Here is a 16,429-nt window from a genome sequence, read left to right as displayed (position 1 = left end):
TTCTGCAGCTCAGCGCTGGTGAAATTTCTTGGGTCTACCTCTTGACCTTTTTTGTTCCATCTTTGTAAAAACTCAAAATGTCTGTCTTACTGTGTCCAACCTCAGCAGTGATGGTGCGCTGGGAGAGGCCTTGAATATCTAGCTTAACAATCTGACTACATTCAAAGAGAGAAGGCTTTTTAGCCTCTGCCTTTTTTTCATTTTGAAGCTCTACTTATGGTGCGTGCCATCTGTACTCGGATATTGGAATTTATGAGTCCTGAGTGGGAAATTTCACGTGGAACACTCCCTGAAGTCGGTATTTCCTAATGGGAAATCAGGGGATCCACACAACCCCTGAGTTTACTATCAAAGATGGCTGCCCAAGGTGTTAACAGTATTTATGATCCTGTTATATTCTGTTTATACTAGAATTTCTGACTGGTGTTTGTCACAATAAATCAACTGTGTATATATATTAGGGATGGGTAACTTTCACATTTGAAATGGTACGGTACCGATTCCAGGTACCTGGCAATCAGTATCGGTACTCAATGGTACCAACTTTTGTGTGTTTGTATGGTAAAAAAATATCAATTTGTTTAATGATAAAATGTAAATTATTTTCAGTTCAATTATTTATTCTTCATTATATAAATTTGTAATGATGTGTTCATGTTAAGCAGAGAAAATCACCCTCTCTTTCACTCCCTCACATGATAAAAGAATGCATTTAGCTACTTTAACATGGTATCTATTGATTTTACGAGAATCGGTACCCGGTACTTTTGACAGAATTGGGTCTGTACCTATTAAGTACCTCATTTGGTACCCATCCCCAATATATAGTATCATTCGATACTTATATACAGAGTGTTAACTCTGAGATGGTGTCAGTCCCACCTGACACTTCCTAGTTCTGATGTAAATGGAACACAGCATTAGAACCGTCTTAAGGTCCAACGGTGCAAAATGTGAATCTGCAACTTTTTAACTGATGTAAAGGTTTTGATCAGGAGTGTTTGTCTGATCCTGCATATGCTCAACTTTCTTTCTGCACCATTTCATAACTTAACACTAGTCTTGTCCTGTTTTTTTATTTTTTGAACTGACTTTGAACGTGCTTTCCCTAGAGGAACACACTAAAAAAGGCAGACTCTCAGAAACGGTTTTACAGCCTTAAACATCTTCATCAGTGTAAATAATTCCTGCCCAGTTTTGCCCATTTGTCAGAATTTCTTTGAAGGGTTTACTTTCATCAAAGGCCCAAACTTACTCTTTTCAAAAGGTTCAAAAGTAAATTTCACCAGCATCCCCTACTTATGAAGACAAGGGAAACTGAGGAAGTGCACTCCCCAGTCAACCAGAAACTTCTAAACCAGCTCTTACATCAAATACATGTGAAGTACAGAAGAGTGCTGAGGAGTAATCATAAGCTGGCTTCAAAGCAATATGCAAATCACAAACAAGCCAGGAAATCAGGAACAGACGTTCAAAGATCCCAAAGTTAAGTGGAAGTGCCAAGGATATTTGGTTAACCATCATTTCAAGCCTCATTTGAGCAGTTTAATTGGTTAAATGCTCATACGTCTTATACGACAAACAAGGGGTATTGAGGATAATTAAGATCAGGCTTTCAAAAACAGATTGAACATTTCTCTGACAAATTCTGTTTTTTTTTTTGGCTGTTCAATGTGCACACACTCAGGCCCAGAAGAAAATCGCACAGTGGAGCATGAAGAGGAAATAAAAAGAATTTATTTTCACACAAATGTCTCAGCATATGAAGGCGGCATGCTCGACAAATGAATGGGATGAAAACCCTTTTTACGTCCTGGTGTTAAAAAACAAACATCCTTAGGTACATGTTTAAGTGCATTTAATACCATAGATTAAACCAAAGGAGAAGACTGAAACTCAATTAAAACAGAGAAAAGCAGACATAACAGGGAGAGAAAAAAAACATACATAGCAAGAAAGAACAAAGTATTAAAATGTAGTGATCCAGAATAAATATGTACACTGACGCAGAATCCCTTATTAAACAGACACAGACGGTAAAAGATCTTCAAAACATGGACGGACGAACAGAGACGAGTAGACGTGCTCGGATAAATCTCTTAGTGTTAAAACAGAAGCTTTATAAAAGCTTGAAGCTATCTTTAGTTTACATTTTAACATGAGGGTATAAAAACAGTCAAACCAAGAGATGAGTCTACTCTGAAAAAGAAAAACACTGTATTAGTCGATTAAAGAAGCTACAGCGCAGCAAAGATCAACTTCTAATCTAACTTAAATAAAATACGAAGAGCTTAGCAAACTGCTTTTGTTAAATAAAAACACCCAAACATCAGAGGGTTTGTTACAAAGCAGAGGGAGATAAAACTGGCGTTTAAAGACACGTGGGGAGAGGTTGAAGTCTTCATATCAACCAGGAGGAAGGCTGGATGTTAACTTGGTTTGAAGGTTGTTAATGCCCCGCTGAACGAGGACAACATCAGTAACCAACCAAAAAATGTATATTGTGCTTAAATAATCTATCAACAAATGTTACCAAAAAGCAGAGCATCCTTCACTTTTAAAGAGTAAGGCTGAACCAGAACCAGTGCTAATAGCCCCTGTTAGCCCCACGCATAGTGCAGTACCGATCCAAGTCCGAGTGACCCCAGCTTATTCTCATGTAAGCCCCTCCTCTGTAAGAGATCCAATAAGAGACATTTTGATGTGAAGAGATCACATGATAGGCATGGGGCTGATAACTCAGGAAGCACAAAGCTGGACAATTCTGATACTGACAAATATCAGATTAAAGTTTGTCCCCTGCTTCAGTGCATTCTTAAAAACAAGGCTACATGAGATTTGATGCAGACAGTGCAGAGCTCCAGTCCGTTTTTCTTCACAGGCAGCTTCAAACACTTCAAACAAAGACGCCTGAGCGATCAGGTCTGAGGTGGAGGATCAGATGAGATGGGTGGTTGAGCGACTGAAGGTGTGGTACTTCCTCTCAAACATGGAATGCAGATTGACCATCGATGGCGAATGGCGTGCCTGCAAACAGAAACAAAAAGGAACAGAGAAAAATATTAACAGCGTGGAAAAGGTGAGAAACTAATTCCTGAACCAGGAGAAACAAATCTGAATGTATTTTTTTCTGTTATCATCCTTTCGTTTTTAATAATTCAATAACAAGGATTTAGGCACATGATTTCATTTAAGTCACTGTTTGTAGTAGAAAGAAACATGAGCAGTCACATTAAGATGCTAACATCATTACCACATGTTAAGCATGGCTAACATGCCTCCTAGTAATTCAGACTAAGCGAAAAAAATAAGGAAGCTTGTGTTTGTATATTTCTCTGTTGTATCAATGCTTCAGTCCATAAATCTCATACTGTTGGTTTATTTCTCTTTTAAATGGAGCCACATTTGTAAGAAACAAGCATTCATGGGGTGAGCAGCAGAGCTGTGTGTAGGCTGAGGTCATGAAAATGTGCCATGCAGCTCATTCTGCTGTTCTTTCTGACTCCTGATTAGAGAACCTGTGAACATGGGGTCTCCTATTGTGGTCAGTATGCCTCTGCCCCAAAAATCAGCACGCCACATTTGACTGATCTGAATATGGCCGGTGTGACTAAACAAGCCAGTGTTTTGTAGGATTTGGAGTCACCCCAAGTTCCCTAGAACAGGGGATGTCAGGGACATGCTTCGAAGTAGACATTCCAATAAGACGAAACCTGAAGGAGACAATTTCCTCACCCTGTCAGTACTTAGGAACTGAAGACTGTCTTTTACAAATTTGCAGTTAAGGTTTGGGACGATATGGTCAACAGAGTTGGAACAGACTCAACGCAGCAAATCTCTGGTCTCAACACATGTGCTTAAGGCTAGGTACTGAACTTTTGTTCTTTCTTGGTGTTGATCAAGATGCTTCAAAAGGGTTAATGTGATCAAGATCTGACAATGGCACTTGTGATTAGCTGTAACATTGCACATGGCTACGGCACACAGGGCAGTGCTGCCAACTTAGCGACTTTGTCGCTATATTTAGAAACTTTTTAGCCCTCTAGCAACTTTATTTTTTCTTATTTTACAAAAAGCAACTAGACATTCTGGTGAATGTCTAGAATTTGGAGACAGAAGTAAAAACTTGTATTGATTTCTCAATGAGCAGCAGGTGCTGAGCTCCTCCCCTATCCATATACTCATGCAGACAAGTCCTCCCTGCTCACAGCAGTCCCTCCAAGCTGCAGCCACAGCAGGGGACTGCTACATACAAATGAGTTGGGCTAATGCTTGTCTCTTTTGGATCACTTTTGGAGGTCAAAAGCCCGGACAAAAGAGAAGAGTTGTTATTTTGACATTTAAAAAAAGAGAACAAGAACCTACAGAGGGAAGTTCATTTACATTTTTAAACACATTTACGGTATATTCAATGCACACTGACTGTAACTTGTTTGTAATTTTTCTTTTGCACGAGGGAATCATCTGTTGGTTATTTTTCTGTTAGAAAACTCCCCTAAGTGGAAAAATACAAAAGCTGAAAAATAAAGCTCAAGAGCTAGAGTACCATAACATGAAATGTATTTTTCTTTTCGTTAGAATTGGTATCATAAAATTGGTAACACAAAAACGTATCGTTAAGGAATTGGTATCAAAGTCAAGGTATCCATATTGGTACAGGTATCGAAAACTTTTAAGTAGGGCTGTTAATGTGTTAATTTGATTTATCAATTACACTGCAAATTAATGTGTTATAAACATTAAATTAAGTTTGATTAAAGCGCACAGACATTTTAAGACTGGCCAGTTGAAGGACCCGTACATGGCAGTGGCACGTCACTTCACGCATGCGGCACTAATCAAACTAAGCCGAGGTGACAACAGGAATGGACGTGACGATTGTGAGTGAGGCTAGCAAATTTTTGCTGTGGCCTTTGAACAGCAAGTTTATTTCCCAAACACAAACAAATAAACAAAAAAAAAACAAGACCAGACAGTCAACAAAACACTGTTATTTGTAGCTATTTGTAGGTGAATTTTCATGTCACCAAAGCTGCTCTGGCCTGTCGAATCATTATATAAAGAATTATTTTGGACAAGACGCCCTGACTTAGGCATTATATAATCACCAATAAAAATGTAGACTTACAAGTCTTCTATTCTTTGTGTGATTATTTGATGAGTCATGCACAACTATTTAGTAATGTCCTAAAATTCAGATTCTTTATTTGGAGATATTAAGCAGATATAATATATATATATATATATATATATATATATATATATATATATATATATATATATATATATATATATATATATATATATATATATATATAAATTTAATTTCAGGTATTTTTTTATTCTTAATTCTTAAAAATCATTTTCTTATTTTATATTTTGATATATTTAATTTTATTCTTTTTACCTCCCCTCCAGTGTTTTCTCATTTTTAAACCTTTAAGACGGCGTTTCCTCAGTACGTACTGGGTACAGCAGTGTGCTTTATTATTGTCTTTTATCTATGATGCTTTTTATTAAAACTGTGTATGGGTTGCTGTGTGGGTGGGTTCCGGGGCTGGGTGGAGTGGGTTTGGGGTATAATTGTTTTACCTAATTTGTGTGTCTGTTTGTAAAGCACTTCGTGCTACTTTTTATTCGTATGAAAAGTGCTATATAAATAAATTTTGATTGATTGATTGATAAGATCCAAATGTGATTAATTGGATTAATCTATTACTAATTCTGTAATAAATAATAATTAATTCTTTGAATCGCCTGACAGCACTACTTTTGATTGATACCCAGCCCTAAGTGAACTGGATCTTATGTTCAGCAAAAGCAAGTAGATTCTGCCCAGGACAGTTGAATCGTAGGGTGGGAATCATCTTTGAAAAAGTGAAATGAACAGGTTTTCCATCAAGATTTATTACCAGGAGGCATTGACACAACAAAGAAATAATCTATCAACAACAAACATCCTTACTTTTTATGTTTAGTTAATCCAAGACTTGTACAATTTGCATGAAATCCAATAAAGCAGTTCCTCTAAACTGGTTAAATTTGTATTTACTGTTGGACTGTCAATGTTTGTTGTTCAGTCAGACATCCTTTCCTAAAATGTTTCAGTATTTTTAGGTCAGGAAATCACTTTTTAGGTGTAGAAAGAGAATAGATCTTTTGCTTGTTAGAAGGTTAAAGCAAAAGCAAAAGTTTGCTTGTGTTAGTTTTTAGTATTTTCCTTAGTGTTCAACTCAGCTTTAAGTTGATGCTGAGAGTGATGTTAGGTGTGTTTTTTTATCACTGAGTGCACCAAAAAAATGCTGTTATGAGCACCTCTCTGCTGCTAAAACAAACCTTGGTACTAAACTAAAGGATAAGTGCAACCTTTGACGGCACAGTCACATTTCAATCTTTCCACTCACACACTCAAGTGCGCTCTTCTGCACTCTGTTTTCTGATGAGCAGTAATTAGTCAAGGGTGGCAGTGATTTAATATAAAGTTGAGTAGACATACAGAGGATGATTAAAACGGAATGAATGAGCAGATTAATTGGTTGCTTTCACAGGAGGAGTGGGTGGGTCCAAGGGCAGCACTGGTATCAATGCAAACATATCTGACCCTCATCATACAGCTGCTGTAACTCAAGCTGGCACAATAATGAACACTTGTTTTGTGCCACGCATAGTGATATTTCAGCGGCGTCATGTAAAGGTGTTCTTTGTTGCTCTCAACATAAAGTTAACCCAGATGTGCTTTTTAGTGGAGCTCATTAAGAGGGCCTGATCACAGCAGCCTGCGCTGTACGTCTAACCTGAGTGAGTGCGTCACCTGTTTCTACAGAGAATGACAAACTGCCAGGAGGAGGAGGGGGAGGAGGAGGGCCAGAATTCTTCCTCTGAAGTTACTGTAGTCTGTCATTGTAGTTAGACTCAGAGAGGGAATCAGTCACAGCCGAGCGCGGCCTCATCACCACAGCTCAAGCAGCAGAGCAGGTAAAGGGGAATTTCTGTACCATTGGGTCATTTTTCGTTGTTGGCAGCCTCTCCTCGCTTTATTTCTGTAGTGCAAACTCGCTACAAGACCACTACAATAATGCCATCCAAAAATATGAGAGCAGAGTTATGGACGAGGATAAATTTAACAGTGTGGTAAAAGGAGAAATGCAGCAGAACAAGGCCATGGCCTTTTGTGCAATCCATCCTGGTCCATGTATGCCCTATCAGCAGAGCTATCTGCAAAGAGGAGAGCAAGTCTCAGCACACACTGAGGTTATTCATTACTTTGATTTAAAATTCTTTTGTGTGGATCTGCAGAAAACCTGGGCAAAAGTTTCCACAAAGGTCATTTGCATTTTAATTTCAACATAAAGGAGCTGGTGAGCGTTCTGGTTGCAGCCAACAAAGCTCCTTCTCTGCAGTGAGTTACAACAGTTTGTTCACATACTTTTGATTTTCTCTGTGGGTATGACAAACTGAAAGCTGCTGTGACACAACCAGTCACACAAGTATGTTTTTTTTCTCCTCCTTTTCTTCAAATGTCACAGAGAGAAGAGTGTAACCCTAATTAAAACACATCTTGAAGAAAGATAACTGGTATCAAGTCTGGTCGTGTGACATCGCTAGCATTCCAGCAGCTGTAAAGCTGCAAACTGTTTAGAAAGGCTAATTAAAGTATTTAACTCAGCAGGTTAGCATCTCTGAAAAGAAGTGTAGATGTTTTTTAAGATTATTCTATCTACCAGGGTTGGACAGCTGCTGCTGGGAGTCTAGCTTTAGCTCATGCTAACAATTCAGGTATTTAAAGTTGTAATACATTTCTATTTTACACTGTTTGAATACAGTTTGTTTTAAAAAGGGAATGGGCATTTTAAGCTGAAACACCATTGACCTATGGTGAAGTCCCGCCCTCAGACACAATTAGCCAATCACAGAGTGTATAGCCACTCTCATACCTTTGGACATTCTCTGCTTGAACATCCATTGAAATAAACTGTAGAAAGTCAGTTTTTCATTTGGTTTTATCAGATTATTCTACAATTTAAAGTTTAAAATTGGTCAGACCGTGTTTATGAGGTACATGCAACTCTGATAAAAGGTATCCTGAGAGGCTGGGTAAAACAGTGTATTTTTCAAATCCTTTCCTAAGCCAAATCTCAACTGAGAAAAGGGTATACTTTGGATAAAGTTGTGCCATAGTCCACAACATAAACTCAGCATGAAAAAAAGTAACAAGGATGTTTCCATCTATTCTAAGGTTAGCTGACATCTTATTTGAAGAAACTCATTGTTAATTTGTTGGAAAGAAATATAAAGTTCTCTTTAACATCTCTATTGTTAGCTAAAGTTAGCCTAACGTTAGCACCTAGCTGCATTGATCGTCATGTCTCTTTGTTTGTTGGGAGTTCATTGGCCTGTTTTGTTCAAGTTATTGTTCTTTGGTGATCGTACATGATTAGCCCCATTTCCACCAAGCAGTCCGGCTGGGTTCAGTACGGTTTGGCACGGTTTGGTTGCGTTTCCACAGCAAAACTGTGCTCTCTCGTGGTAGGCGGTGTGTAAGCCAGATGCCGAAAGCTACAGCTGTTAAACAATAGCATGACGCCGTAGCAGCGGGACACAGTTTATTCTGCTAATAAATCCAACCAAAAAAAACGCAACGCAGCAAACAAAGAGCAATGATGGAAGACATGCAGCATTTTGTCCTCTCTGTGATTAATATGTAGCTCTTTGATACAAAGTGCAATCAAGCTTTGTTTCAGAGAAGTCTGTGTGTCGCCAGGAGAAACGCAGCTGGGGTTAGTTAGTTACAATTCTTTTGACCAATCAACGGTCTGCAGTGTTTAGCTCCACCTCCCGAGAGCGAACTGGTTCAGTCTGGCACCTATACGAAAGGGTCCCAAAAAGTGGAATGGCTCGTCTTGGTTATTTGGTAATCTGTCCCGGGATAAGTCAGTGGAAACGTCACAGAATGCGCGCCGTATCGAGACAAACTGAAATGGTCTACTTAAGCCGCGTTTCCACCAAGCAGTCCGGGTCGGTTCGTCTCGGTACAGTGCGCTTTTAGCGGCGTTTCCACAGACTCATCCCGGGACAGATCCCTAAAAACCGAGACGAGCCGTCCCACTTTTTTGGGACCCTTTCGTATGGGTGCCAGACTGAACCGATCCGCTCTCGGGAGGTGGAGCAACACACTGCAGACGGTTGATTGGTCAAAAGAATCGTCACTCACCCCGACAGCGGCTGCATTTCTCCTGGCGGCTCACAGACTTCTCTGAAACGAAGCTTGATTGCACTTTGTAACAGAGAGTTACATGAAAATCACAGAGAGGACGAAATGCTGCATGTCTTCCATCCGTGCTCTTTGTTTACTGTGTCGCGTTTTCTTCTTTGTTGGATTTAATCACGGGGTAAGCTGCTACGGCGTCGCGCTATTGTTTACCAGCTGTGGCTTCCGGCATGCGGCTTACACGCCGCCCACTATGAGAGGGCACAGTTTGCTGTGGAAACGCAAACGGGATGAGACTTTACTGTCCCAAACCGTCCCAACCCGTACTGAACCGACCCGTACTGCTTGGTGGAAACGCAGCTTTAGTAGAAACGGGGCTATTGTTGGCTGTTGACCAAAGGGCTTTACTTAAACTGACACTAGCTTCATTAGCTGTATCTGTAATAGCTGAGATAACAAAGGTCATTTTATTTTCCTAAACTTTAGAGTTGATGGTGATGGCTACGCTATGCAGTTTACGTTTACGCACTAGGACCTGTGAATGATTTGGTGACAGAAAGATGATATGTGATCTTTCTGTCTCCAGTTATCACCAAAAGTATCTTAGTAAATGTCTCCTACAGTGACACCTGCCGTAGCACCACTGAATGTTCATCATTTGTCTGAGTGAGTGGAGGGGGCGTGGTTTAGCCATAGGTCAATTGGAAAGTCAGTGGTTTTTCTTAAGGGGTTGGTTAACGAACCTCCTGAGCAAGTGATTTGGGTTTTCAGCCTGTTTCTGCTGGGCTCTATCAGCGTGATGCACTGTGTACACTGACAGGCTGAGGAGCACTATGAAGAGGTGCTGTTAGTAGCCTCTGTTTCCACAGTTATTTCAGTGTTTCTGTAACGCAGCGACATGGCCTCTGCAATTTTCTTTCCATTTCTGAATCTCACAGCACTTCATCCAAATTTCCAGTGCGTTGCCAATGTTTTCTTCTTCTTCTTTTTGTATTTGACGCAGTCACCATTCTTCTTCTCCTGTTATATAACGCCTTTATCATTGTGAGAGGCCTTGCTTATGCAGCTCAACAATCCGACTGTGGTCAAAGCGAGAAAGCTTTTTTGCCTTTTGTCATCAGGAGGTCAGGACACTGTGATTACACAGATTTTTGCACAGATTTAAGCTTTTAAAGGCTGTGGTCTTTGACTTTTGAACTGCCTATTGGAGTTTAGTTGTTGTTTGAAATAAAGTGTTTGCTAAAAACTTTTTCCAACTCACTCCCATTTCTTCTTTTTGCATTTTAAAGCTCTTGTTAAAACCCTCCGAAAAAATCTAACAGTGCAAATTGTAAAGTCATGCACTTTTTCAAACAGTCTTGATTTGATCTATGGAACCCCAAAAGATTCATAATGAAATATATTAAAAATAGTGCTGTCAGGCGATTAAAAAAAGTAATTAATTAATTACAGGGTTTGTAAATAATTAATCTAATTAATCGCATTTTAGTCTCATATCTGCTTAAGGTCCCAAAATAAAGAATTTGAATTCCAGGACATTAAAAGACATTAAAAAAACATTTAAAAATAAGGTGGGAATATATACAACACATTTTTAGGTACCCTGATGCATAAGGAACACATGAAAAAAGTTTTATGGTTCTATCTTTACAAAATCTACACAGTCCTGCACCTAAGATAAGCGGATTAGATTTTTTGGATGGTTTTTGCTTCTGTCACATTTTTAATCGATGTGGACTCAATTTTCACTGCAATATGAACTTCTATACTTCTATCAGGAGAACCAGGGCTAAAGGCTAAAAACTGTGAGGAAATGTGTACAAAACACTTAATTGAAGTCTTGGATCAAAGAAAAGTGAAGTATTTTCAGTTTTACATGCTCTGAACACACAAACTGTTGCTCATTGGTGCAGAGCAGCCCCAAGCTGAAACATGACGCCAGGAAGATGGAAGCAAATTTTCAAAGAATTCTTTAGATTTAAATACAGGATGCATATCAAAGAGTGTAGAATTATCTGTTTTTTACAGAATTGAGCTAGAGCAAACGGCTGAGTTTCAGCAGAATTTCAAAGAGGACGTGTGAATTAACGGGATGTGGACAGCAGCCTCACAAAAATCACTCACTTCCCCAGGTTTGAAGCATGTTGCTGACGTCAAGTGTGATACATTCCGGGACCGTCGGAAATTTGAAAATCTGAAAAAATTTGAAAAAATTTGAAAACGAGAACACCACTTTTTCCAAGTAGGACAAACGGTTTGTAAATGCCACACATTTGAAAATAAGTGCGTCTTTGAACACCCTGCGGGTTTGGGATCCAGATTAATCTGCGTTAATTTTTATAACGCGTTAATTTGCGGTGTTATTAATTAATTTAATTAACGCGTTAAAATGACAGCCCTAATAAAAAAAAAATCTAAAATAATTACCGTTTTTTCTTACTTTATAAAAGCTTGAAAAACAAAAAAAAGTAATTATTAAAAAAATTATGACATTATTAAAGTAATTTTTATGAAATACTTTATAATTACAATAATATGATATTAAAGAATAATGAAAGCCTGTTTCATAATTGTATTGCCATATTTTACAATTTAATGGCCATATCACATATTTGCTTGTTATTTATCAAAATGGTATGCACTTCAAGATGCTGTTTTTATTTATTTAATTATGAATCCATTGGGGTTCCACATTGATCAGGTGTGTATATTACACTAACTGATTTGAAGTTCCATTTTTTGAGAATGAAACTTTTTTGTAATGTTTCTGTTGAATTTGGGACATAGAGGGCCTCAATCGACTCAAATAATGAAAATGCAAGACACAAAACAGGTGATCTGCCACCACAGGTTAAACCTCAGATAAGAAGTCGGCCCTGCTCTCATGAATACGTTGACATTTTAATTTTAGTGAGAGTTGTTTTGTAAACAAGCCAAAACACAAAGAGAACGATTTCTAGAATTAAAGGTATGCCATGGCATTTGGATTTATACTTGATATTTTCTTTACTGTTGATATAAAGTTAGATAATCTAATGTTCCACTTGTTTCTGCTTTTGAGTTTTTCACAATATAAGAAAAGTTTTTGCACTTTGTAACTTATTTGTAAGTTACAAAGTGCCAAAAGGAAATTTTAACATTTTAACAGTTATCACCAACAGCAGCCACCTTGTAAAAATTCCCAGTCACCACCAACACCAGTTAGTAACCCAGGTGATTCAAAGGAACAGAGCTGTGCCAAATCAACCCTTAAAATCTCCGCCCCAGCTGGTCCACCAATATAACTGTAGACTGCAGTCCATCAAAGCCTATATTCACATATTTCTTCATCTATTCAGTCTGATCATAAGGAGTTAAGCTGTTAGACTGATCATGATGTCATCATCTTTGTCCTAGGGTCTCAGCTTCTAAGGAGTTGATTTGGGAGAAGAAATGCACCAGTGGTAATCAGGTGTTAAAAGGCAAACAGAGGATATCTAGTGAGGATTAAAGAACAAAGGAAGAGTATTGGTGCACCCCAAGCTGAAATGAGATCACAACAATGTTTGCTCACGTCAAGCTCCTGGACTGAGCAGAGCGATGGTTTAAAGCAGAGTCTCCCTGCGAGGACTGGACAGGACAGCTCTGCGAGGATCCAAGGAGACTAGAGGATCCTTGGATGGCTCAGAGAAGGTTCTGCCTTTGACACTGACAGGCTGAGGAGCTGGGAACCTCGTCTGTAACCCCACAGAGGGTCTGGACACATGCTGGCTAGGGTTTGGTTGGAGGGTTTTGGTGTTGGTGTGATAAGAGCTTGGGGAGGCGGGGATGGAAGTGGCTGCAGAGCGGGGCGATGGCGGTGGTTGTTTGGGAGTGTAAAGGCTAATTTGAGGTTGAGCAGATTGGGCTGATAATGGAGCATGAAGGATGGATCTACGCTCTTGGTAGTTACGACCATAATTATGGCCCTGACTAAACTCAGGGTGGGGGGCAGGGGCACGGGCAGGGGCAGGGCTGTGAGGAGCTCTTTGGGCCGGGCTGCTGGGGGGTCGAATACAGACAGGGACTCTGGCTCTGATGGGAGGATGGTCCAGAGAGTTGGATCGCTGAACCACGGCACTATTCTTTGCAGAATCATTCAAACTGAATGTTGAGGCAGAGCGAGACATCTAGAGCACAGAGAGGACACACACGTGGAGCAGGCATTTACATTTCATGAAATAAAAAGCAAAACAGAGAGAAAGCAGACATGCTGTAATGAAATTCAAAGGCAGAGAGCACTTCCAGGGATGAGAGCACCTGGTTTCACCTGGAACAGCATAAAGAACATGCACAAGATGAAACAGCAACCAGTCCCTGATTTATAGCATCAGTTCACAATATTCAGTTTTCACTTCATATCAAGGATACAGATGATTTGATTTGATGAATTCCCCTCATGCTCTACTTCACACAGCACTGTTTATGTCAATAACTTTAGCTTTCTATAGATTATTCAAGGACAAGCAAAACTCTCAACAGCTCAAAATGAGTAAATATTGCTTAATTAACTTCCCAGCGTATTGAAGAGCACAAGCCTCTTTCTTGCTTTCAGTCAGTTTAGAGCAAAAAGGACTGACTGAAAGCTGTCCCATCAAATTTCAAGGTGAGATCAATTGCCTGGTTCTGAGTAAAAGGAGAATGAGATGGAGAGAACAGAAAGGAAAAAAAGACCAGATGGACACATTGATGGCCTCAGAGGAAGGTAACAGCCCAGTATTGATCAAGAAGTGAAACTAAGTATGAAACCAAGTGGACAACGGTGTGAACTACTGCCTACTTTCTCCGTGGTTTAAATGGAAAATAAAATCCCTCTTTTCTGACTTGTCTCATGCTGGGAAGATTCTTAGAAACAGACAGTTTCTTGCCTCAGCGAGGATATTTAAGGTAGTACATTTAGGTTTACTTAAAGTGATACTCCGGGATGGAACAAGTTGGGTCCTATCACAAGGTTTAGGGCAGAAATTACCCCTACAGCAGTGTTTTTGTGCAGCAGAAGCCCAGAGCACTCGCACCAAACACCCCCTCCCTGCTCCTCTGCCGGTTTCCTCTGCACTCAGACGGGGACATATCTTTCTTGACCAAAAACACAAATAAACGGACTCCCACCGAAAAAATCTGATATCGGTCTGCATTCACGCTTTATTTAGAGAATTTTCAGCGCGTTACTTTCACACAAAAACACCGCTAAATAAGGCTCTAGTTCTCATTGTGTCGTGAAACGGCACTACCTCCGCTGCAGAGCCACAGCTGGCTACGAGGCACTCGCCGCTTAGTGTATCAGTCCGGGCGTGCGGCGTGCCAGATATAGACAAACACAGGTAGTCTGCCAGGACGAAGAGACACGATGAGAACTAGAGCCTTATTTTGCGGCGTTTTTGTGTGAAAGTAACACGCTGAAAATTCTCTAAATAAAGTGTGAATGCAGACTGATATCAGATTTTTTCGGTGGGAGTCCGTTTATTTGTGATTTCGGTCAAGTAAAAAATGGCCCCGTCTGAGTGCAGAGGAAACCGGCAGAGGAGCAGGGAGGGGGTGTTTGGTGCGAGCGCTCTGGGCTTCTGCTGCACTAAAACACTGCTGTAGGGGTAATTTCTGCCCTAAACCTTGTGATAGGACCCAACTTGTTCCATCCCGGAGTATCATTTTAAGGTGCCTTTAGACTGCAGGAACTTTGTCCCAGCAACTTGGGACTTTCTGAAGAACTATGTGCTTTTTGATCACAAGAACTAGGGTCCAAATTTAGTTCTAGTGTGATATATTAAACCTTTAAACCAACCACTATCCACTGTCCTCTCCTCTATGAATAAAAGGCATGAAAAGGCCCATAAAAAAAAAAAAAAAAGTTAGCCTACAACCCAGTTATTTTCTAAATCTCAATCAGACAGTACATAAATGATTGTCAGCTCGTCATTTGATTTAAAATTAATAGACACAAAAAACTGAAAACACTTTGTGTCTCAACAGCATATATACAGCCAATGTTGACCAACAGACTGGATGCTATTTTTTGACGTGCATGCAAGACAAAAGCAAAAACAAAAAACAAATTCTAAGCACTTACAGCCAGTGTGGAGCTGCTGCCAACGCGGTTTTCACAACTCAGCCTCTGGCACTTCTCATCTGGAGTGTTGTTGGCCATGAACGCCCTCTGGATCACACGCTTTGGGGTCTTGGTGAAAGAAAAGGCCCTCGTCACCTGGCACAAACACATGGGATGTTTAAGTCATATGTGTATTCATGTGGCCATGTGTTAGTTTGGCATGAAACATCTGGGATTTTTACACCTCTGATACTTGAATTTTGTGAATACCATTCAATTTGTTTGCTCCTGGTATCACTGCCAAGAACAACAACACAACGTGTTTAGGTTTTTTTTAACAAGGGACCACCACCGACCTCTCTTCTATAGCTGGCATCACATAGAATAAAAAACAACTCACTGCAAACAACAAAAGCTAAGTGCAGATTTTTCAAAATAATTCAAGCCAATAAAAAAAATATATTTTTATTGAGATTAAGCTTAAGATTTGGTTTCATGTGTACATAGAGAAAGCACACCTTGTTGAACACAGCTTGTTTTTTAAAGAGACTGTGAGGAGGATCTATTTCAGTTTGATTATTGATAGACTCTCAAGTTTGAACAGACCACTGCAGAATAACTGCTGACTGTGGGTTGGAATGGACATTATCACAAACGGTTTAGCCTATGTTTAGCTTTCAGCCCATGTTTTAGCTGTTAGCTTGTGCCCTATCACCCTCTCATTTTGTTTTTTTTTGTTCGTTTTCTTCTGTCCTCTGACAGTTAAGCTCCTGTGTCCACTATTACTTCAAAAGTAATTCAAGAAATTGTTTTCATAAGAAAACACAAATATCTTGATGCTGTACATCAACCCAGTCCTGCTTGAACCAATCAGGAAGTAGCATTTAGGAAAAACCTCTATTGGTGCTGATAATCTCATTTTAAATTGTCAATAATGATCAGGCATAGATGGGACACTTTTCCAAGATAGAAACTCCTCACAGTCCTTTCAGATCATAAAAACCTGTCAGCTCCTGTTTACCTTCAGTTCCTATAACTTACTTGAAATATAAAGGTCCTTTCTGAAACGTATGCACAATGCTCGCTGACCAATTATCACCCAGCGTCTAATTATTGATTATTTTCAATAGAACAGGAAAGTTTCAAAGTGTTCAATCAAG

At 39.6% G+C, this 16,429-nt stretch overlaps 1 protein-coding gene across 4 annotated transcripts in view; it reads right to left on the bottom strand.

Annotated features, from left to right (window-relative positions):
* Window positions 1-1,774: 1,774 nt before the first annotated feature.
* ect2 (epithelial cell transforming 2) overlaps window positions 1,775-16,429 on the bottom strand; it is a 60,180-nt gene continuing 45,525 nt past the window's right edge. For 2 of the 4 annotated variants that reach the window (XM_074668920.1, XM_074668921.1), the window contains 3 exons: window positions 15,291-15,425; window positions 12,762-13,356; window positions 1,775-3,027 (listed from right to left, as the gene is read on the bottom strand). In XM_074668920.1, the coding sequence (XP_074525021.1) occupies window positions 12,793-13,356; window positions 15,291-15,425 (699 nt within the window). In that variant the 3' untranslated portion in view covers window positions 1,775-3,027; window positions 12,762-12,792. The remainder of the gene's footprint in view (window positions 3,028-12,761; window positions 13,357-15,290; window positions 15,426-16,429) is intronic. The other 2 variants (XM_074668922.1, XM_074668923.1) reach the window with 1 other exon arrangement.

This window comes from Halichoeres trimaculatus, unplaced genomic scaffold (genome assembly GCF_033239565.1).
Source record: "Halichoeres trimaculatus isolate MK-OKI-2021-1 unplaced genomic scaffold, fHalTri1.1 fHalTri1_scaffold_4, whole genome shotgun sequence".
NCBI lineage: Eukaryota > Metazoa > Chordata > Actinopteri > Labriformes > Labridae > Halichoeres > Halichoeres trimaculatus.
Note: the sequence above shows the minus strand (reverse complement) of the source record. Positions and strands in the feature narration are given on the sequence as shown.